Source organism: Mya arenaria, chromosome 15 (assembly GCF_026914265.1).
Source record: "Mya arenaria isolate MELC-2E11 chromosome 15, ASM2691426v1".
NCBI classification, from domain to species: Eukaryota; Metazoa; Mollusca; class Bivalvia; order Myida; family Myidae; genus Mya; species Mya arenaria.
Window position 1 is genome coordinate 22685253 of NC_069136.1, and position 20522 is coordinate 22705774.

General features: G+C 36.2%; 1 protein-coding gene across 1 annotated transcript in view; it reads right to left on the minus strand.

Moving 5' to 3' along the window:
* LOC128219200 (von Willebrand factor D and EGF domain-containing protein-like) overlaps window positions 1-20181 on the minus strand; it is a 33215-nt gene extending 13034 nt beyond the window's left edge. Inside the window, exons 1-12 of the mRNA XM_052927012.1 lie at window positions 20088-20181; window positions 14859-15025; window positions 14324-14396; window positions 13221-13283; window positions 12651-12889; window positions 11254-11355; window positions 10739-10880; window positions 9537-9625; window positions 6932-7051; window positions 5973-6064; window positions 1568-1631; window positions 46-240 (exon numbers count right to left, since the gene is read on the minus strand). Of these exons, the coding sequence (XP_052782972.1) occupies window positions 46-240; window positions 1568-1631; window positions 5973-6064; window positions 6932-7051; window positions 9537-9625; window positions 10739-10880; window positions 11254-11355; window positions 12651-12889; window positions 13221-13283; window positions 14324-14396; window positions 14859-15025; window positions 20088-20181 (1440 nt within the window). The remainder of the gene's footprint in view (window positions 1-45; window positions 241-1567; window positions 1632-5972; window positions 6065-6931; window positions 7052-9536; window positions 9626-10738; window positions 10881-11253; window positions 11356-12650; window positions 12890-13220; window positions 13284-14323; window positions 14397-14858; window positions 15026-20087) is intronic.
* Window positions 20182-20522: the final 341 nt, after the last annotated feature.

A 20522-nucleotide genomic window follows, 5' to 3' on the forward strand; every position in this document is an offset into this window, starting at 1 on the left:
CGTGGTTACATTTGATTGATGCATTATGAAGTCATAACTGCCTACAATCCAACTGTTCCCTGCTTTGTCCCTGTTGACCACCATTCTATGAGAGCTATTGTTGGGAAAAACTATACGCGGAAAAGAAGTCCCGTACTGTGTTTGGCACATGTCGAGAATTACGACGTTATTTCCCTCTTTCATTGCGACTCCGCAGTTACATGACACTCTGTGATTACATTTCCACGTCCTGACTTGTACCTGAAAAGCACAGAAGGCTCAAATTCATTACATCCAAGCTGGTATTTGCAGTCCGAAGGACTCCACGCGTACTCTAACCATCCAAGCTGCGGTTATATCCCCGATAATGACATCAATCACGCAATTAATTACTTATATTTAAACTAACAGTGCATTATTTCTTCACAAAATTGTTTTGAAAATACTAGATTTTATTTAAGAAAACTTTACAGTAATGCATTCTCATCCATTCTGTAAATGGACCGACCCGACCGTAACCGTAAACAGATTATCTTATAATGTCATTATAACGCGGGAAAATGTAATCACTTCAGAGTTTATAAGTTAGAGGATTATTTACGTAAAATAGAAACGATAAGGACAACAATACATTTAACAAACCATAGAATAACACTTTTCAGCATGTTGACTAATGTTTTTCGTGGCCTGCCGACACAATACAAACAAAAACAAGATAAACAATTTTCAATTTATTTTAAAAGGCGATGAATCGCAAACCGAACATATCCGAAGATGTTGCGTTCGTCGGAAAATATTCGTAATTATCGAAGGACCGTTCAATGACTGGACGTTGAGGTGTAAATATTAATTGTTATTCAAACGCAAAAGGTGAATATAATTCGGGCAATCTTCTATCCGAGGTAAGCGAAAACATGACAGAGCAACTCATCCGCATGTGCAAAAAGGCACTATCTTTTGTAGAAACTAACAGACTTTAGGCAAACAATACCAAAAACATAGTTTTTAAGGCCGAATTTTTTTTTTGTCGCAGCATTAATAGAGCGACGCTTGTGCCAAAATACGCCTACCCCATCACCTGGAAGTCTCTGGTTGTTCTGGAAGTCTCTGGTTGTTCTTTTATACATGGTAAACTCCAGAATACGCCTACCCACTCACATGGAAGTCTCTGGTTGTGCTTTTATACATGGTAAACTCCAGGAAAATACGCCAACCCACTCACCTGGAAGTCTCTGGTTGTGCTTTTATACATGGTAAACTCCAGAATACGCCTACCCACTCACCTGGAAGTCTCTGATTGTGCTGTTATACATGGTAAACTGCAGAATACGCCTACCCACTCACCTGGAAGTCTCTGATTGTGCTTTTATACATGGTAAACTCCAGAATACGCCTACCCACTCACCTGGAAGTCTCTGATTGTGCTTTTATACATGGTAAACTCCAAAATACGCCTATCCACTCACCTGGAAGTCTCTGATTGTGCTGTTATACATGGTAAACTCCAAAATACGCCTACCCACTCACCTGGAAGTCTCTGGTGGTGCTGTTATACATGGTAAACTCCAAAATACGCCTACCCACTCACCTGGAAGTCTCTGGTGGTGCTGTTATACATAATAAACTCTCCGATCAAGTAGTAGTCCAAATAGCTGAAATGCACAAAGAAAAAACACGCAGTTTCATATTTTTGTCAATACTTTTTGCATTTTATTTAACTGGATGTAAAACAATTCAGTCCATTAACAACCTTATTGAATATAAATAATAATGTTTTATTTTGGAACAATGACCTTCCATAGCATAGAAAAATGAGATTTTTAATTACATGAGGTAAATGAAGACAGTACGAATTTTGATGCAATACATCAAAGACGCAGTTGAGTAGGTCTAAGCGTAAATATATATTCATTATCATAATTCTAGTTAAGGTGAGCATAGTTTTAACGTTTCTACTAAGTGATGGAAATAATCAGAGGTGATATGAATTGATATACCCCGGTAAAACAAATTAAATTAAGAGAGCACCGTGTTGTCAGAAACATGTTAAATATTAAATAAAACGTATCCCCGCCTCACCCGAATAACAGCAAAAACATAAACGAAGCAATGCTGTAGCCGACCAAACGTGCTATATGATCAGCTCACATTTCTTTCATGGACCTTAGATTCATCTTAGGCCACACCAAATTAATGTTTAGTTCCTCGGATTTTTGCCAAAAAAAATTGGAGCAAGCGAGCGATTTTTTTTTTATTTTTGTCAGTTTTCATTAAAACCGAAGCGAGCGGAGAGCGAAAAATATATTTTTCCTTATATTCAATATAAATAAGAAGGATTGTTCAAAATAATTGCCCTTAAACCCATTTTAATGCCATCTTAAACTGAACCTCTAATGGACATTGGGAAAATGTCGGAATACACTATTTATTCATCCGTGTATAGTACAAACATTATATGGATAAATCTAATTTCTTATATAATTAAAACGTACTTTAATATGACGATCATTCATAATAATAAATAACCCTGCTTTTAGTAAAAAGTTTGAAACAACTTATATACATCTACCTGAATCAGTTTAACATCATATGCAACTGTATTTAGACATAACTTAGGATTGATTTTGTATTTGTAAAAAATGATCACTTACACAGGCATCATCAAACATCAGACTCCATTTAGCATAGACTAAATATTGTTTTTATTATCACAGGAAATGCAATGACATGTGCTTATTAAAACAAAAAGAAGGATATTTTTTAGAGTACTTTTTTTTGGTTATTTAGATGTTTTTATGCACCAGCCAATTGTATATGCCCCCTCCCCCCCCCCCCCCCTAAGTCCGGAATAGCGGGGACTTTGACTTCCGGTCTCTCAAAACCCGGGTAAAATACCTGACCTGCAAGGACACACTGCTGGTAAAATCCCTGCCAAATGGCCCCGCAACCCCGAATACCTATGTGAGGCCCATTCCGGACTATTTTCAATATGAAGACAAAACCACATTCACTAGGCACTGCGGGGCCACTTGTAAGGTAAAAACACAGCCCATTGCCTCTGCTGTCCCCGGTATACCCCTGGAACAAGGGCGAGGGGTGGGCGGGGCAGTGGTTACAATTGACAAGTGCATTACAATCCCGGATTATGCTGCAAATAAAAACAAAATATAAGGTGATAAACTTACGCTTACTTATGTTGAGTTATATCCAGACCAGTGTTTATATCGCTATTTGTGAAAAGATACTTGTTCAAAACTGTTGTTTTGTCAGAATTTGATCAAAAATGAGCTTGATACATCAATTTGGACCAAACAATGACTCATGTTCCATATCATCTTCAGCATCGTCGTAACGAGGTAAAATTTTGATCCCTTGTATTATGACTTGAATAAAATAGTACAGTAATAAGTTGATCATTCCGATTTCCATTCAAAACGAGTCACTAATTACGCAATATAATCGCTACCAGACTCAGATACACATGCTTTATTGCATAATGATTTCTTTAAATAATGATCCTTTAGTGCATGAGACGATCAACAATGACTTCAAGCATGCTCAAAACATATTTATTGTCAAAAATACGATTTAATTTCCAAACTTCGAGCCACATTGTTTATACCGGAAGCCGCCATTTTGATTGAATTTATTGAAACCCAATGCTAAACCGATCGAGATACATTATAAAAACACTACGCATCGGTAACTTCCTTTACAAAAACACGAAAAATAGCGTAGAAAAATTATAGTTGATTATTTTAAGCCTTTTAATAAATTATTACCTGAAAAAAATCTGCTTGGCGATCAAAATGGAGGTGCGGGCGCACAAAAAAAAATAAAAATATTTTTTTTACGTTTTCAAAAAAATAGGAGCGGTAAATCCGAGGAACGAAATATCAATTTGGTGTGGCCTTAGTAATAATAACAGTTAAAAGGACTTGCTTGAGTTGTTGTTCATTATGTTTGATAAAACTAGACTTAATCCGTCAACTCTTGTCCTGTTAAACTTTCAATTGAAGAGAACACATGTACCCAGCTAATACGATGCATGTATAGCATGTTAAATGATGGACGTCTCCATACAAATATGAGGATTTGTATTTCTGGACTGTTTTTTTATACTACGTACAACATGTGGATCGTATGTGTGCTTGTATTTAAATAATTTAAGTAAAATATGTAAATAAGTTTCAAAGGTAGATTTATTGAACATCGGAAAACATATAGGAGTACTATACGTATATAACGAAGACATTTTTTTTTTATTTCAGATACATATTCAACGACCGAGAGATTTTTTCAATGACAATAATGTGTCCCATCTTCCTGTTGAAGACGCCCACGTGGATATATATAGACATAATCGTGAGGTTTTATACGTTGAAACTTAATTTTAGAATGTCCAAATAATTTTATCGTTTTCTCTAATTGCACTCAACATATTTGAAATATTTAATGACATATTGAAAGAATTAAGAACACAATTTGGCTTAAAACCTTACACTATGCAACTGTACCGAAAATTGTCAGAAAGTTGTTTGCTAACTTAGGAAGAAGGCGATCTGATGCATTAGGTTGTTTTTATCAAGCACCAACTGAGCCTTGATATCAAGAACAAAGTGTGATGCTTTATCCTTCATGTACTTTAAAATGCTCAACGAAATTACTTATAATGCTAGAGACATTCATTTAGCTCTAGTAAGTTGTGCATTACATTTTGATATTAGTTCAATAGTTTTACTTATATACCAAGATTTGGTCTTTACAATGTGGAACTACATTCCCCGATTTTTCTTCTCTGGCGTAAACAATCTCAAAACAGGAAAAATAACAAATTAATTTCCAAGTCTCTGCTAGGAAATGATGAAAAACAGGATTTCAAAAGAACATCTTGACGTAATAAACATCTTCTTACCATCAAACCATATTTTGGTATTTTATTTATTTACTTTTTTAAACACGGATATGTATATATGAGGTTTAAATGTAGTGCTAGAACACGTATGGCACAATATGGAAGCGAAAAATAAACATTCATATATGATTTATAACATGGTTATGTACGTGAAATCCAGCGTTTATAAGGCGTGGTCGGCTGCAGCGTTACCCTACACAAATCAGTGATGTCGAAGTTTTTTGTTAATTTCAGTTTGATGTTTATCATGTCCAAACAGTAAACAAATACTTCAATAAATTAAAAAAGTTATTTCAGAAGTCTACTAACTTGTTGAACCGTTTTCATACTATAAAAATGGTCATAAGACAAAACACAACTTTTGTTTTGCTTCGAAATCTTGTTTTGATAATAATCTGTTATCTGTAAAATACGAGACTTTTTAATGCCTCCCCCACCCTCCAATTGTAATGTGTAGTTTTAATTCAGGTAACACACAATACAATGAGTTCGGGTGAGGCACAAGACGGGTACGTATTATTTGAATATACTTGATAGGGGACATCAAGACAATTGGCCGTGTGTGCTACTTAGGACATTAAAGCTGCACTCTCACAGATATACCGTTTTTACAACTTTTTTATGTTTTGTCTTTTGCGTAAAGATCGGCCAACCAATGATAAAAGATTGCTGACAAAAGATCAGAGCCCAGATTTGCATATTTCTGTTCAAACGTTAATCTTTTATGGCTTAAACCGTTACTAACGGTTTTCTTTTAACGGTTGAAGAAAACTGCAGAAAACATGTATTGTTTAGCTCCGGGTTAAGTTTTAATCGGTCATTGTACCTGAACCACTTGAATAAAATATTACATTGGAATAGAATAATGCCAAACAGTCAAGGTGGATAAAAGAAAGTGCTGAAGAAGGCGACACACGACGGACGAGTCGGGTAGATTTTGAGTGTTAATAAACGTTCACCATGAGTACCTCACGTTCAGGTGCCATTAAAAAAACAGATAGACAATTAACAACGCAAAATGTATAAATAGATTCGAGTTCAAATGGATCAAACGGTACGCCAGATTGTAAATACTTACGAGCCCTTCTTCGTGAGGGTTGTATCCAGGGTGATACAATGAGGGTCGCCCGTACACCAACAGGTAGACGTGTTTATATCTTTTGCTAAAATCTTAAATGAGAAAATATTAGAATTTATTTTTCCAGTACGTCAGGATATATAGGACAGGTGATAGTATTTGTTTTCCTTTATTCGTAAACAATTTTAACCTGCATTGTGTGGGTCGTCTACAAAGAAACACAGGACTGTGCTGTAGTTCTTTTATTCTCGGGTGTTTTTTAAAGGGACTCGCTCATGTTTTGGCACCAAACTTTTCCTGGTAATGCATCTTATTACATTTATATTATAATTATTCTATTTTCCCGAAATTTCAAACCTGGTTGTAGTGAAAAGGGAACCCACGCCGCCACAGTCAAATTTTTTTAGAAAACCGCTACTTTATCCACTCGCCCACAGAGACTCATATTTAGCTGATTGATATTTAAACCTGTATTTAAAACATTGGCAGCACCACGTAATAATGTCAGTTAACCGATCACACTACAGCCTTTTGTTAAAGAGTGTTAGTAACGAGATTCAAAACTGTGGACCTCAAAGACAATATTTGAGCATATATCAACATTTGTTGAAGGGTTCCAGCAGTCAGTAACTTAGATTTAAAACTGCTGATAATTGTCACACTTTATTTCGTAATAAAAAGAGTATATTACAAACCATGAACGAGTCCTTTTAAAAAATAAGATTATCTATTCCTAAAACGATCAAATTTCAAGTACACTGAGAGTAGCTTAAACAAAACAAAAATATAAATAACAATTACTCCTAATAGCGTTAATTACATACAAAGTATATTTAACAACGCTTTGGTGTAATGTTTATGACAATGTTCTGATTAGTTAAACAAATCAATTTTTTTTCCAAAGTTCAATTAAAGGAAATTTGAAATGGAAAAAAATCGATTCCGCGTGCCCGTCTTACTTGCATGAGCGGAATTTGGTAGTTGTTGAAGAATCGCGGGGCATCAGCGGTATAAATGGGATTAAAATGAAGGAAAATATCCTTGTCCTTGTCCGCCTTACCATCCCTGGTGGCTGACACCTGTATGTTCAAAAGCACAATCAATGTTAAACAAAACCTTTGACTTTCACTCAAAATTAAAAATTGCCGTAAGTTTTTACCCAATAATATAATTTGCCTTAAATTTACACCCAATGTTAAAATTAGTCCTTAGCTTTAAAGCAACTCATAGAATTTGCCTAAGATTTACATCAAATGCTAGAAATTGCCATAAATTTACACCTAATGTTAGAATTTGCCTTAGATGTTCACCCAATGTTAGTGTTTATAATTGATTTCAACCTACATTAGGGAAAATGGTTAAATCATCCCTATAGTTTTACCTAGTGTTGCCGTAGATTTCCAACCAATGTTGGTGTTTACCCTAGATGATCGCCTAATGGTAATTTTGAAATAAATGTTTGTGTTTGCCCTAGATTTCCAACCAATGTTAGTGTTTGCCCTAGATTTCCAACCAGAGTTAGTGTTGCCCTAGATTTCAAACCAGAGTTAATGTTTGCCCTCGATTTTCAACCAATGTTAGTGTTTGCCCTAGATTTCCAACCAATGTTAGTGTTTGCCCTAGATTTCCAACCAGAGTTAGTGTTGCCCTAGATTTCCAACCAATGTTAGTGTTTGCCCTAGATTTCCAACCAGAGTTAGTGTTGCCCTAGATTTCCAACCAATGTTAATGTTTGCCCTAGATTTCCAACCAATGTTAGTGTTTGCCCTAGATTTCCAACCAATGTTAGTGTTTGCCCTAGATTTCCAACCAATGTTAGTGTTGCCCTAGATATCCACCCATTGTTAGTGTTTGCCCTAGATTTCCAACCAGAGTTAGAGTTGCCCTAGATTTTCAACCAGAGTTAATGTTTGCCCTAGATTTCCAACCAACGTTAGCGTTTGCCCTAGATTTCCAACCAGAGTTAGTGTTGCCCTAGATTTTCAACCATTGTTAATGTTTGTCCTAGATTTCCAACCAATGTTAATGTTTAACCTAGATTTCCAACCAGAGTAAGTGTTGCCCTAGATTTTCAACCAATGATAGTGTTTGCCCTAGATTTCCAACCAATGTTAGCGTTTGCCCTAGATTTTCAACCCAATGTTAGTGTTTGCCCTAGATTTTCAACCAATGTTAGTGTTTGCCCTAGATTTTCAACCAATGTTAGTGTTTGCCCTAGATTTTCAACCCAATGTTAGTGTTTGCCCTAGATTTTCAACCAATGTTAGTGTTTGCCCTAGATTTTCAACCCAATGTTAGTGTTTGCCCTAGATTTTCAACCAATGTTAGTGTTTGCCCTAGATTTTCAACCCAATGTTAGTGTTTGCCATAGCTTTTCAACCCAATGTTAGTGTTTGCCCTAGATTTTCAACCCAATATTGGTGTTAGTCCTAAATTTTCAACCCAATATTGGTGTTAGTCCTAGATTTTCAACCCAATGTTAGTGTTTGTTCTAGATTTCTAACCATTGTTAGTGTTGGCCTTTGATTACCAAACTTATGTTTGTTTTACCCTAGATTATCGCCAAACGCTAGATTTAAAATCAATGTTAGTGTTTGCCCTATATCTTCTCCAACTTTTAATGTTAGTATATGTCCTTCAATTTCAACCAATATAATTGCTTGCACTAGATTTAAACCAATGTTAGTTTTAGCCCTAAAAGTTCCACCAATGTTAGTGTTTGCCCTATATGTTATAGGCTAAGACTAAGCATGCCTTGGCCACGACTAACTATCTCGTTATCATGGCTAAGGATGCTGTGACTAAGACTTAATATCTCGTTCGCACGAATTAATTTTGTTGTCAATTTAGTGATGTCTTGGTCAAGACTTGCAGATAATTAAGTTGTGCGAACGAGCTAGTAAGTCATGGCCACTAGATCAAAGAACAACATAAGACATATCTCATCTGTGCCATCGCAGCAATGCTTTCTTGGTCATGTTACAATCTTGCAATAAACAGTAGCCATAAAAGGCATTTGATAGGATTGACCTTTTATGTTTTCACTTTATTCGGGATTGTTGGGATAAGAGTGAGGTTTTGCACACAATCAGTTTAACCCCCAGTAAATATACATTTTACTGACCGTTCCAAGGCGGTACTTAACAATCCTTGATAAACACCCCTGTTTTTATATATTATATATGTACTGTGTTTTTGTGGAGTTTTGTGCTGTTGTTGCATGTTTCTGGTTTGTAATTGTTTGTTTATGTGTTATATGTCTTTGGCGTTTACCTCTTTGCCATTAAACGGGGGGTAATGTTTAAACTTTAAGCTACTGAGCTTGTTTTTGTAGTTTTTTTATATAAATATTTTATATGTCTCAAATATTATATGAAGATTGATGCATTCCGATATTTATAAAAATATTTTAAGCATTCACTTATTTAGTTACAAAAACTTAGTATTTCTTTATTTGTACCGATTAAGTATACGAGTTATATACTATATATATAGTTTGGTATTTGATAGGCGCGGCGTTAAAAATAAATACTTATTTAAACAATGCAGACAATTCTAAATTACCTGGAAAGTGGTGGTTGCCCTGTTTGTCTTCGGGTTCCACATTGCCGGGGTGAAGTGCACGTTACAATCTTTCACAAAAGCCACCTGTCCTGTTTAGGATACATAATTAAGAACATTTCTCCCTCATAGTACCATTATTTGTATGTAAACCGTCCAAATACATCCGAGGTTGTTTTCGATAAAAATGGCCGAGGAGCTCCGAATGGCTCATTATCATGTAGTGAAGACAGTGAAAACTAAGCTTTTTCGGCCTGCAGCCTCGCTACGCTCGCTCCATTTTTCAAGTGTAGAGTTATTCGGAACTCCTCGGCCATTTTTTTCAAAAACAACCTCGGATGTATTTGGACGGTTTACATACTCAAAAAGAGGTACGTTGAAGTCCGCTGCAAGTAGATCGCGTAGTAATTTTATTTAGCAGTTAAACTTGATGTCTTAACTCTTGGGAATCTTAATTATGTTTGCAATAATACACTTCACTGGTAATCAATTAAAACTTAGATCAATAAATACAACTCTAAAACACTAAATTTAATTAACTATATATTTAAAAGAAATACGAACTACTTCAACTGATGTACCGGCATACATCCGATGTTGTTTTTGAAAAAAATGGCCGAGGAGTTCCGAATGGTGTAGAGTGGGTTTGTTGGTACATTTGTCAAAAACTGCAAACACCAAGTATATGCTACCTTTCTCTATTAAATCTACACTTACAAAAGGTGTGAAATAGACTAAATGAAGTATACACTTTGAAATTATATGTTGGTGAATGCTTCAAAAATCGATCTACGTAAATGAATGAACAGAACATTTGAAAAACCTCGGTTGTCATAGGCTCAGACAAAAATGAAAACACCAAATAGTGGTGGCATGGGAGCTGCTAACAATCTGTTTTCTCTAACAAACATTTACCGTTGTTGAAATACTCATATTGCTAACAAGCCACTTATGCATTGTTTCTAATGTATTATTCTGTAATACAATATGGATGGCCAATTTTTAAAAACAAAAAGATATAATAGTTGTCAATTTAGTAAACAGAGATGTTAATTCCATTGCAATCATAAGAAATCATTCCAATTGATTCGATGATCAATTATGATTGGCTATTTTGATTCGATGATCGGTTATGATTGTTTTCGATTATCCAACACTTAAATATTGCTGCCGTTGTTTGTTAATATGGTTAACAAAACAGATACCGTTATTGTTTATGGGGCCAAGTTCAATCTCAAGGTTGCATGTTTTGTCGTGTGGGGGAGGACAGCGGATGGGGACTGTAGAGTAGATGGAAACAGTCTTCGGATTCTCATTTTCTCCGACTACAAGGCGGTTTGTGTATGTCTAAAAAGTGCAATTAGGAAAGAACTACTTACATGCAAACCATAATCTGCTCTTTTTGCTAGTCATGTTGACATCGGTGACAAAGGCGTTTTAACAGTCTAAAAGATTAATATCTAAAAAATATATTGAAATATGAAAAATGTATCGTTATCTATTGTCATATTTGAACTTTTAATACTTATCATACGAACATATAGAATTCGTTCTGAGGTAGCATGATAATTCATTGATTAATAATGCCGAAATGAATGGAATCCTATTTGGGCCACTGCGTGTTTGTCTTGAACATTTTCAAAAGGCTAGGGACGGGATCGCAATGTCCCTTATAGGATTCCGAAGAAATCACTTTAAGGCAGATTACAAAATGACCTACCTTAATGCCGATCCAGTAGATGTTACTCGGAATGTAGGTGCTGTTGAAATGGGTGCCAGGCTTCGGGGGAGTTAGAAAGAATGTCCGCACAGCGCAGCTCACCTATAATATTCAAACTACGTAACCTGGTGACCTGTATCACGTCGAGTTCGGTGTCTAAACACGTATCCGTCGAGACCACAGGTCCTAAGTCCTATCGTAACATTCCATTTATTTTATACCTGACTATTTAATTATTCCTTTTTATTTTTTCGGTTTCAATTTAATTTAGATTATACCGCTATATCTGTCTGATGTCCAAATATGGAGTGGCTTGCGTGTATGAATATGTTATGTACTTTTATGTATTGAAGGCAAGGCAAGGGACGTTACTCCAGTGAAACGAAGTCAGAAGTTACACAATTTACTCTCTTGAGCCAAAAAAAAAAGGTTTTATATCTCAGCAAAATAAACAAATTGCTAATACGAGCAATTATTAAATGCCACAGCGAAAAAATAACAAACATAACCTGTACTTATTTTACGAGTATAGACTAATCGTCATTTCATGAAGACGTAACGCGGCCATTCTAACAAAGTGAATATTCATGGGATTTTTTAACGATCAGTATATATGCAGAGTTGAGGGAAGTTCGTTAGTCGATCGCTATTACTATCGATGACGCAAATTTGCTATCTTCTTTGTATTTGCGAGCTGATCATGTATATGATAACGTTACAATTTATGAACTTCGAATTGGCAAACAACTATTTGTCTAGATACATATATGTTGGAAGTGTTCTCTGCTTTGTGCTTATCGTTACGTTTCTTTGAAGAATCATATTCCTAAATATTAACATGCTTTTAGTGACGTGAGTAAAATTTGGTAATTTTAAGTATCAACAGATTTTAGCAGTTATTTTTGCCACGCTATTAGCGGCGCGAAAGTAGTTCATAAACTACACACGGTACTAGCACGATACGGAATCAGAAAACGACAGTTTGGTGATACGGATTTTCCATTACAGCGTGCAGTATTTCACTGTTGTATATGGGAAAGGGAATAGGCATATACTAATATAAAAATATCAACGAACACACTTTAATAGTTAAATGAACATATCGAAAATCATGTTTTGAGTTATTACAGGTTTTCTCACATTGATGAGACTGGCTTACATTTGTTTACACATACATTATAACTAATGCTAGAAATCACATCAACATCTTTACATTCACTTACATTCTCATTTGTATTTAAAAAGCGTAAGAAGCAGTGAGCGGTAAATGATCCCATTTCAAAATTGTTTTTCTCCTTTTTATTATTGCTACCTTACCTGCAGTACTTTTAGCGCTTTGATACTTGTAATTTGTAAATAATACAAGTCATATTTTAACAGTCAATATAGTGACTTACGTTTTGCCCCATATGACCCTTCAGAAGATTTTGATCTAGGTCAGCGTGCCTAGTGACCCCGTCAGTAATATGCACGGGCGGGACGTTACGGTCGGGCTTGTCGTCAAAAAGGAACTGTACGTCAAAACCGACGTCACGTCGAGCGTGGTCAAAATTAATATCGCACTGGAATTTAAACGACCCGGGCGTCAAAATTGGGTTGGATAAGTGTGGTGAAGTCAGCATCTGTGGAAACTTGTCTGAAACAGTAGCACAAAAGTTCAATAGCTTCGAGTTGTTATGAAAGTTTATTTAAATGAATTCTGATAATACAGAGTAGAAATGTATTTCTAAAAGACTAGTAAAATGTCAACGTAGGTAATATATTTATTAATTCATTAATTGTTTTAAAGATCTATACTACAAATACGTACCATAAAAGACATAAACATTTCCTTTACCGGATGGTTCCAAGATATGACGTAATGGTATATCCCAAATCTCACCGGGTAAGATTATAGGATTTACGCATATTGATAGTCCTAAATTGAATGTGTATGACGTATGGTCGTGACGTTTACATGGACTTACCGGAACACCCCGGTGTGAAGCCAGTAGCTGACGTCTGGTGTGGAAGACAGGGGGTTCCACTTCCTGTAGAATACTGAGCTATGTTAAAGTTAAGATGACGCTATTTCAGAAAGTAAAATTATGAATGTTCATTAATTTCAAGTACTTAATAGTATCTTTAAGTATATTTGCTTTTGCTCATTCCAAAATATTTAAGCGAAGTAATTTTATTGTCAACAATTTAAAAATTCTCATTAAGGTCCACTACAAAAATAACCCAGCTCAATTCGCTAAAATACCAACTATGGTAAGAAATCGTTTTCTTACTGATCCAAAAATGTATGGAACACAATTCCGATTATTATTCGACAGGCCTCTACATGAAATACTTTTAAAGCTTTGTATAAAACAAACCTCTTTAAAGATCATTAATTGAATAATGAATACACGTAATTCTATTATGAATGTCTGTTGAATTGTAAGAATTGCTTATATTGTTTGAATAATTTTTGTGTATGTGTAATGATAAATGATTATTGTGTTATAATTGTTAAATCCTGTATTTGTATGATCTCTGTTTTGTCATAGTTGAAGATCACTGTCGTAATTCAGACCCAGATCCATAGAAGCATGTTTTAGATGAAAAAGATAGCTTATGTTATATTCGTTTTACACAACGCGAGTGACGATAATAAGCCCCGCCTTCGCCACCCCTACGTCCGCTACTCGACGTTATTTATACTTAACGGAGATTATGCGCACATATACTAGTTATCCCCCTTACCCGCAGAACGCAGAATAGTTTACTAAGGTAAATAATAAGTGTGGTATGGCATGTTCAAAGAGTTATATCCCTTATTTGCATTATATGGGCGTAGAACAGTTTACTAAGGGAAGTAATCAGTGTGGTATGGTTTATATTAATAGTTATATCCCTTACTTGCATAATATGGGCGTAGAACAGTTGACTAAGGGAAGTAATCAGTGTGGTATGGTTTATATTAATAGTTATATCCCTTACCTGCACAGTATGGGCGTAGAACAGTTTACTAAGGGAAGTAATCAGTGTGGTATGGTTTATATTAATAGTTATATCCCTTCAAAATAAATGTTTTCTCCCTTACCTGCACAGTAGGACATGTGGCAACCGGGCGCGGGTTTCAGTTCGTAGGCGAAAAAAGTACTGCAGTTTTTTACCTAGAAATTAAAATGGGAATAGTTGTAATATGTACCAGTATCAAATTGTTTGCATAATGCATTGGTCGAGAGGTAGTCGCGTGACCAAAATCTACACACTGGTCAAAGTTATAATTTGAAATGTCATTCATCAGTCAATTTCTCATTCGGTAAAAAATCTGGCTAAATTAGACAAAAAACAAACAGTTGTTACTTTGGTAATATTTTACTCAAATTATTGATAATGTTTGTATTCTATAAATTAATTCTAGATGATGTGTCGACATATGTGTTAAAATGGGTATGAGAAACAAATATAAATCAACGCATATGATATGCACAGCGAGGAACAGTTTTGGGTTATCCGTCTGGATAAAGTTACGCCAACTACACGACTTAACTTGACACGATTGCAATCTGGGGTAAAGCGTCCAAAGACTTACATGGTCCTCCTTGCATACAATATACACAAAGTGGTCTTACCCTGATGGTGCTTTGTAGGGAGCAGCAATCCAGGCCCGTCATATCGATGGCGCAAACGTTGTTGGTGACGATGGCCCCCAGAGCTGCAGGATGCGTGCCGTTCATCCACAATGGGAGATGGGTGTTACAGTGGTACTCCGCCTGACACGTGGTCGCCAGCTTTAATCCTTAATGTAGTGATATGGAATAGAATGTAGGTTGATCTTACTTATGGTTTGCATTGTTCAAAGCATATTCAGTTGCACGGTGATGCTTGTCGAAGAAAAATGTGTGTAAAGCTTATGAAATCTTAAGTTATTACATTTGACGACGGGGATGATGGATGGCTTTGTAGGAAATAACAAGACAGTTCTGCTATGGGAACGAGGATAGGAATGAGTACGTTTAAAGGTTGGAATATTATTTAATTGCATATGAAACAACTGATGCGGAACAGAAAAATGCGATTATATTAATTTGATTTTGCCAATCAAATCAGGCGACTAATTTGCTGAATTAAAATAACATGTGCTAAAACGTCATCATCATAAACCATCAGAAATATTCAGACAATTAAACATAACTGTCGTGCTCGAAAACATGTATCAAACTATGTGACGGAATTACTTAACTTGTTAGGAATTGCGAATTTGAAGAGACACTAGAAATGATGCTTCGCGATCGACTCGTAAGTGGCCTTAGTGAGGACAGGATGCAATGAAGATTACTTTGTTGACCAAAGTTGGACTTTTAAAAAGCCTTGGAGAAAGTGACAAGGTTGGAACTTGCGTCAAACAGTGCTGCCACAACTGTGCCATTTGAGTTGGACACGGGAGCTTCAGCAACGATAGTTAATTCAAAGATCTGTCAAAGATTAAAATTATCTTCATCTGGTGAAAAATCTTCATCTCTTGAGCTTATTTAACAATCCTTGGGATCTACAACGTGGAATACAAGAACGTCGTATTGTCAATCATTGTGATGAATAATAATGGGACAAATCTCCTACCAAGAAAGTGGCTTGAAAATCAAGATTAACTTGGGGAAAATATGTTCTGTGAAAGTCACTGGGGCAACAGATGCGATTTGGAACAAATACGGTAGCTTGATTAGGGAAAATAACTGGCGTGAAGGCAAAAATCTACAGTGTCGTGATGCCAAACCAAAGTACAACCAGTTTCGTATGATTTGTAAGGATGCATTGGGAAATACCTTGAACGTTTACAAAACGAAGTGAGAATAACTCCTGTAGAGTATTGGAATGGGTAGAGCCAATTGTACCGATTGTCAAAGGTGATTTATCAATCAGGATATGTGGTGATTATAAAGTGACAAAAACAGTTTTTAAGTCGGATAACTATCTAATTCCATAAAGTTGCACATTTGTATGCAATTTAAATGGCCGGAAAAAGCTTTTAGACTAGGACATGTTACAAGTGTACTTGTAATGGGAACTTGAAGACTAATCAAAGGCATATGTCACCATTAATACACAGAAAGGTTTATTTGTGTACAATCAAATGCCTTATGGTGTAAATTCTTGTCCAGAAATGTATCATGGAAAATATGTTACATGTTACTGTCGACGACATTTTAGTCACAGAATTGTTGTGTTTCAATGTAGGTATGTAATAAAGACACTTAAGTTTTTATACATTTATTCTACAAGTGTATTACATGTGAGTACATCAATAGTCTGAATCATACTGCCTCTCTGATACTTCTAGGGGTTCCACCTTGGTGCCTTAGCAGGGCAAATACCGATTTGCATATAGAGGGCGGAGCTTGTGCGCTCACAACATTACAAGAAAAAAAAACGTTTGCAAAATCTGGAGTATGTGTTCGAACGGTAAGCATAGTGTTAGGCTGAACCGAAACAAGTGTTTCTTCCTATATTGGACACATGTTGCACCACGTACAGAACGGGTAATGAATATACAAGAAATACAAGCACCCATCAACATTAAACGGCTATAAAGTTATCTGTTAATGATGACTTTTATCATATATTATTTAAGGACATATTTAGCGATTTCTGACGCCGTTACATGCGTTACTTGTATAAGGGGCATCGTGACATTGGATCAAGAACGAAAACAAGGCATTTCTGTAACCAAAGTACCACTTGGCCTCTTCAGCTTTGTTAGTTCTTTTTGACCCTGAAAAACAGCTACTGTTGGCCTGTGACGCATCGCCGTTTGGAGATGCAGCGGTTTTGTCCAAAATTGAGGACGGTTCCGAGAGACCGATAGCAGATGCTTCTGGAACTGTATTAAGTGCAGTGAAAAACTTGTTCTAGAAAAGTAGAAAATGGTATTTGGAGTGAAAGAAATCACCAATATTTGCAAAATTTCGAAACATAAACCTGCTTTAAGGTTTACTGATGGGAAACCAAACCAATTCTGACAACCGGCAGCCGCTAGAATACAGCGGGCATTGACTTTGGCAGGTTATGAGTACGTGTGCAGTACAAGGTGACAAGGCATTTGCAATGTCTAACTCTACGACCATTGCCGAACAATACAGAGGTTTCCAAATCGCATATTAGAACTGACATTTTTTTTGTGTTAGCCATTGAACATTGGATAAAACGCCACAACAGGTCTGGCAAAAGATACCAGACAAACAGGGAAATAACCACTAAAGCTAAATTGCATCCGTGGGAATGGCCAAAACGACCTTGTCTGTGACTGCATGTCGACTATGCAGGTTCATTCTAGGAAAAATGTTTTTGGTTATTATCGATGTTCATTCGAAGTAGATTTAAGCATTCAATACAAACAAAGCGACTTCAGCAGTGACAATTGAACTATTACAAAGGACATTTGCTAGGTATGGACTATGCCAGTTACTAGTCACAGACAATGGCAGTGCATTCACTAGTTAAGAACTTGGCGAGTTCATGAAAAAATGCCCTAAAGTACATTCGAGTTGAGAGTAATCACAAAGCGAGCAATGGCCAAGGAGAGCGAGCTGTAAGTCTAATCAAAAGTGGTTTCAAGAAGCAACGTCACAGGACTAGTTTCGGTGTTACTAATATATTGCCATACATGGCGTTAGGCCGAGTGAATTACTTTATGGAAGAAAATTAAGGTCAGAGTTAGATTAAGTGATGCCAAATTTCACTGAAATTATTCAAGATATATAAAGCATATATAAAAACCTGTCACGATGCACATGCAAGAAACAGCAGCTTTCAAACTTGAGAAACAGTTTCTATGTAGGAAAGGATTAAAAAGTCATGGGCACAGTCATTTAAAAAACAGCAATTTTCAAAATTGATAAACTGTTTCTGTGTGGAAAAGGGTTAAACAGTCATGGACACGTCAGAGCACAGTCATCAGTTAAACAGGCCCTTTTATATGAAAATGAAGCAAATGTTGGTCGATTGTCAAGAAACAACAACGTGTGGATCATTTGCGTGCCTGACACATTGTTGTTACAACAGACGAGTCTGAATTGCAGGAAATTATACCCCAAATTTCAAATCCTGTTACGCTTTTCAGCAACACCAGGCTACACCGAGATCACTGTCAGAAATGCAGCATCCTTCAACCGCCGCCAATACTTCAACGACGGAGGAAAACCCACAGCAACCATTAAATCAACATCTACAACATCAGCAGTATCAACAAGCACAACGGGAGCGCAAACATCCGAATCGTTACAAGGATTATATGTGTGTTAAAATAGTATTACAGAATCATCATTTCTTTGTATAACTACTGTGAATAACATTGGAATGTTGGAACACTATCTTTTACAAAAAGCGAATCTAGGACAGTGTTTGCATGTACAAAAGAGTGTTTGACACTTAATCATTCAACAGCCGACACATACGTTATCACGTTCTGTTATATGAGTTCACTTGCCAAAACTTAGGTTTCAAGTTACAAATCTTATCATATGTTATCAAATATGTCATGGGAGTTCATTGGATTCAAATATAAACTGTGGAGGGGTGGGGGTGGGGTGTAGTAATGTGAAATAGACTATAAGCAGATCCTACTTATGGTGCATTGTTCTAAATACATGCCATGACGCTTGTTTAGTATAAATGTTTGAAAAACTTTTAAAATCTTAACTTGTGTGTTAAGATTAAGATACATCGGTGATCGTAAATCCATCCATCCTCTGCATCCCAGCGTATCATAACCCATATGATACCCTGGGCAAATCAGCTGTAAAAATCTCGTACTCATGAATAATTAATAAGGTGAAATCCAGCCGCTTGATTGGTCGTATGAGACACACATCATGCGGTGCAGAAATGGCCGAGAAGTTATCGATGTAATCTAGGTTCGAAATAATCCAATGAGATTACGGCTTACAAATCGTTTTAGGAAGGATATTGTTAAATATGCCGATAGTCCTTCACAAAGGAGATTCTTTCCTTTTTTGTTATCGGCTATTTCATTGGCCGGAAAATGCTTATGCATATTCAAGATTTACGAAGTTTCCATAGCCAATTTGTCCAGGGTATCATATTGGTTATGATATGCTGGGGTGCCGAGGATGAAATCCATCCTCAAGCTAGTATTACACATACCACCTCTTTTTATCTCTCTTTCTCCTTATGCTCTTTTCATTTTTCAGCTGTATCTTCGTTTATTCATTGATATTTATATATATTCACTGCGGAGCGGACTGGGGGTCCCAAGAAGAGCAATGATGTGAAATATGTATATACAACCGCCTACGCATTGATCTCCCTAGACGAAAAATAGCTCGAAATTCAGGTGTATGAGTTTGAAGTGATTAAAAACAGCTTTTTAATCAATTGAAAGATTATTTTGACTTTTGAATGCCGTCACGTGAATTAGATCATTTCTACGTGATTTGATTTAACCAGTATTTATTGCAAATAAAATTAGCAATAAACCCATTAGCAATAGTAAGCCAAAGCGCATAAAATTGGATAAAAACAATGCATATGGATAATATAAATTTCACAGAATTGAAATTAATCTCCCTTCTGTCACGTGATTTGCTGTTGGTACTTCAAGGGAAGTAACCGCTGTCCTTAGTCAGCTCGGGCCCTCTCTTCATATCCTATACTCGTATAAGAGATATTAAATGCAAATTTCTCGAAAAGAAGGATTTAACATTTTTAGCACTTTTTATTTGAAGCATGTTTCGTGGATCGTTACACAACACACTTAAACAACAGAGGTTTTATGTCTGCATGTTCATATATAATTAAATTGATACTATTTAAAATGAGCTAAAACTAAAACCAACACTATTTACCTCCTTTGAACTTGTACCATCCAAAGGGCAGTTCCCTGTCACAAAAGAGCTGATCGACGCTCGGGTTCTGCGCGGTATACCCAGTACTGCGCATCGGCTGGTCAATCAATTGAGCGCTCGTGCATGGGTCTTGGCCATGTGCTGCACGAAAAGGCGGGAAAATAGGAATTAGCGGATAGTGCAGTTCGATAAAGCCAGTAGAATCGTTTTGATAGTGGGTCGCACTATCCAAAACACAAGGCAGTATAAGCAAGATGGTGGAAATTTGCTATTAAATTAAAGTAGCAGTAGCAAGCATTATATTTCGGATTGAAATATGTTTTTGTAATGTTAAAGCCGTAGATCAGCAACTTAAAGATATACGACGCCTCATTGGCCTAGTGGTAAATACCTCGTCGTATTATTCAATGTCACTTTTGTGTAAAACAGCGCTGC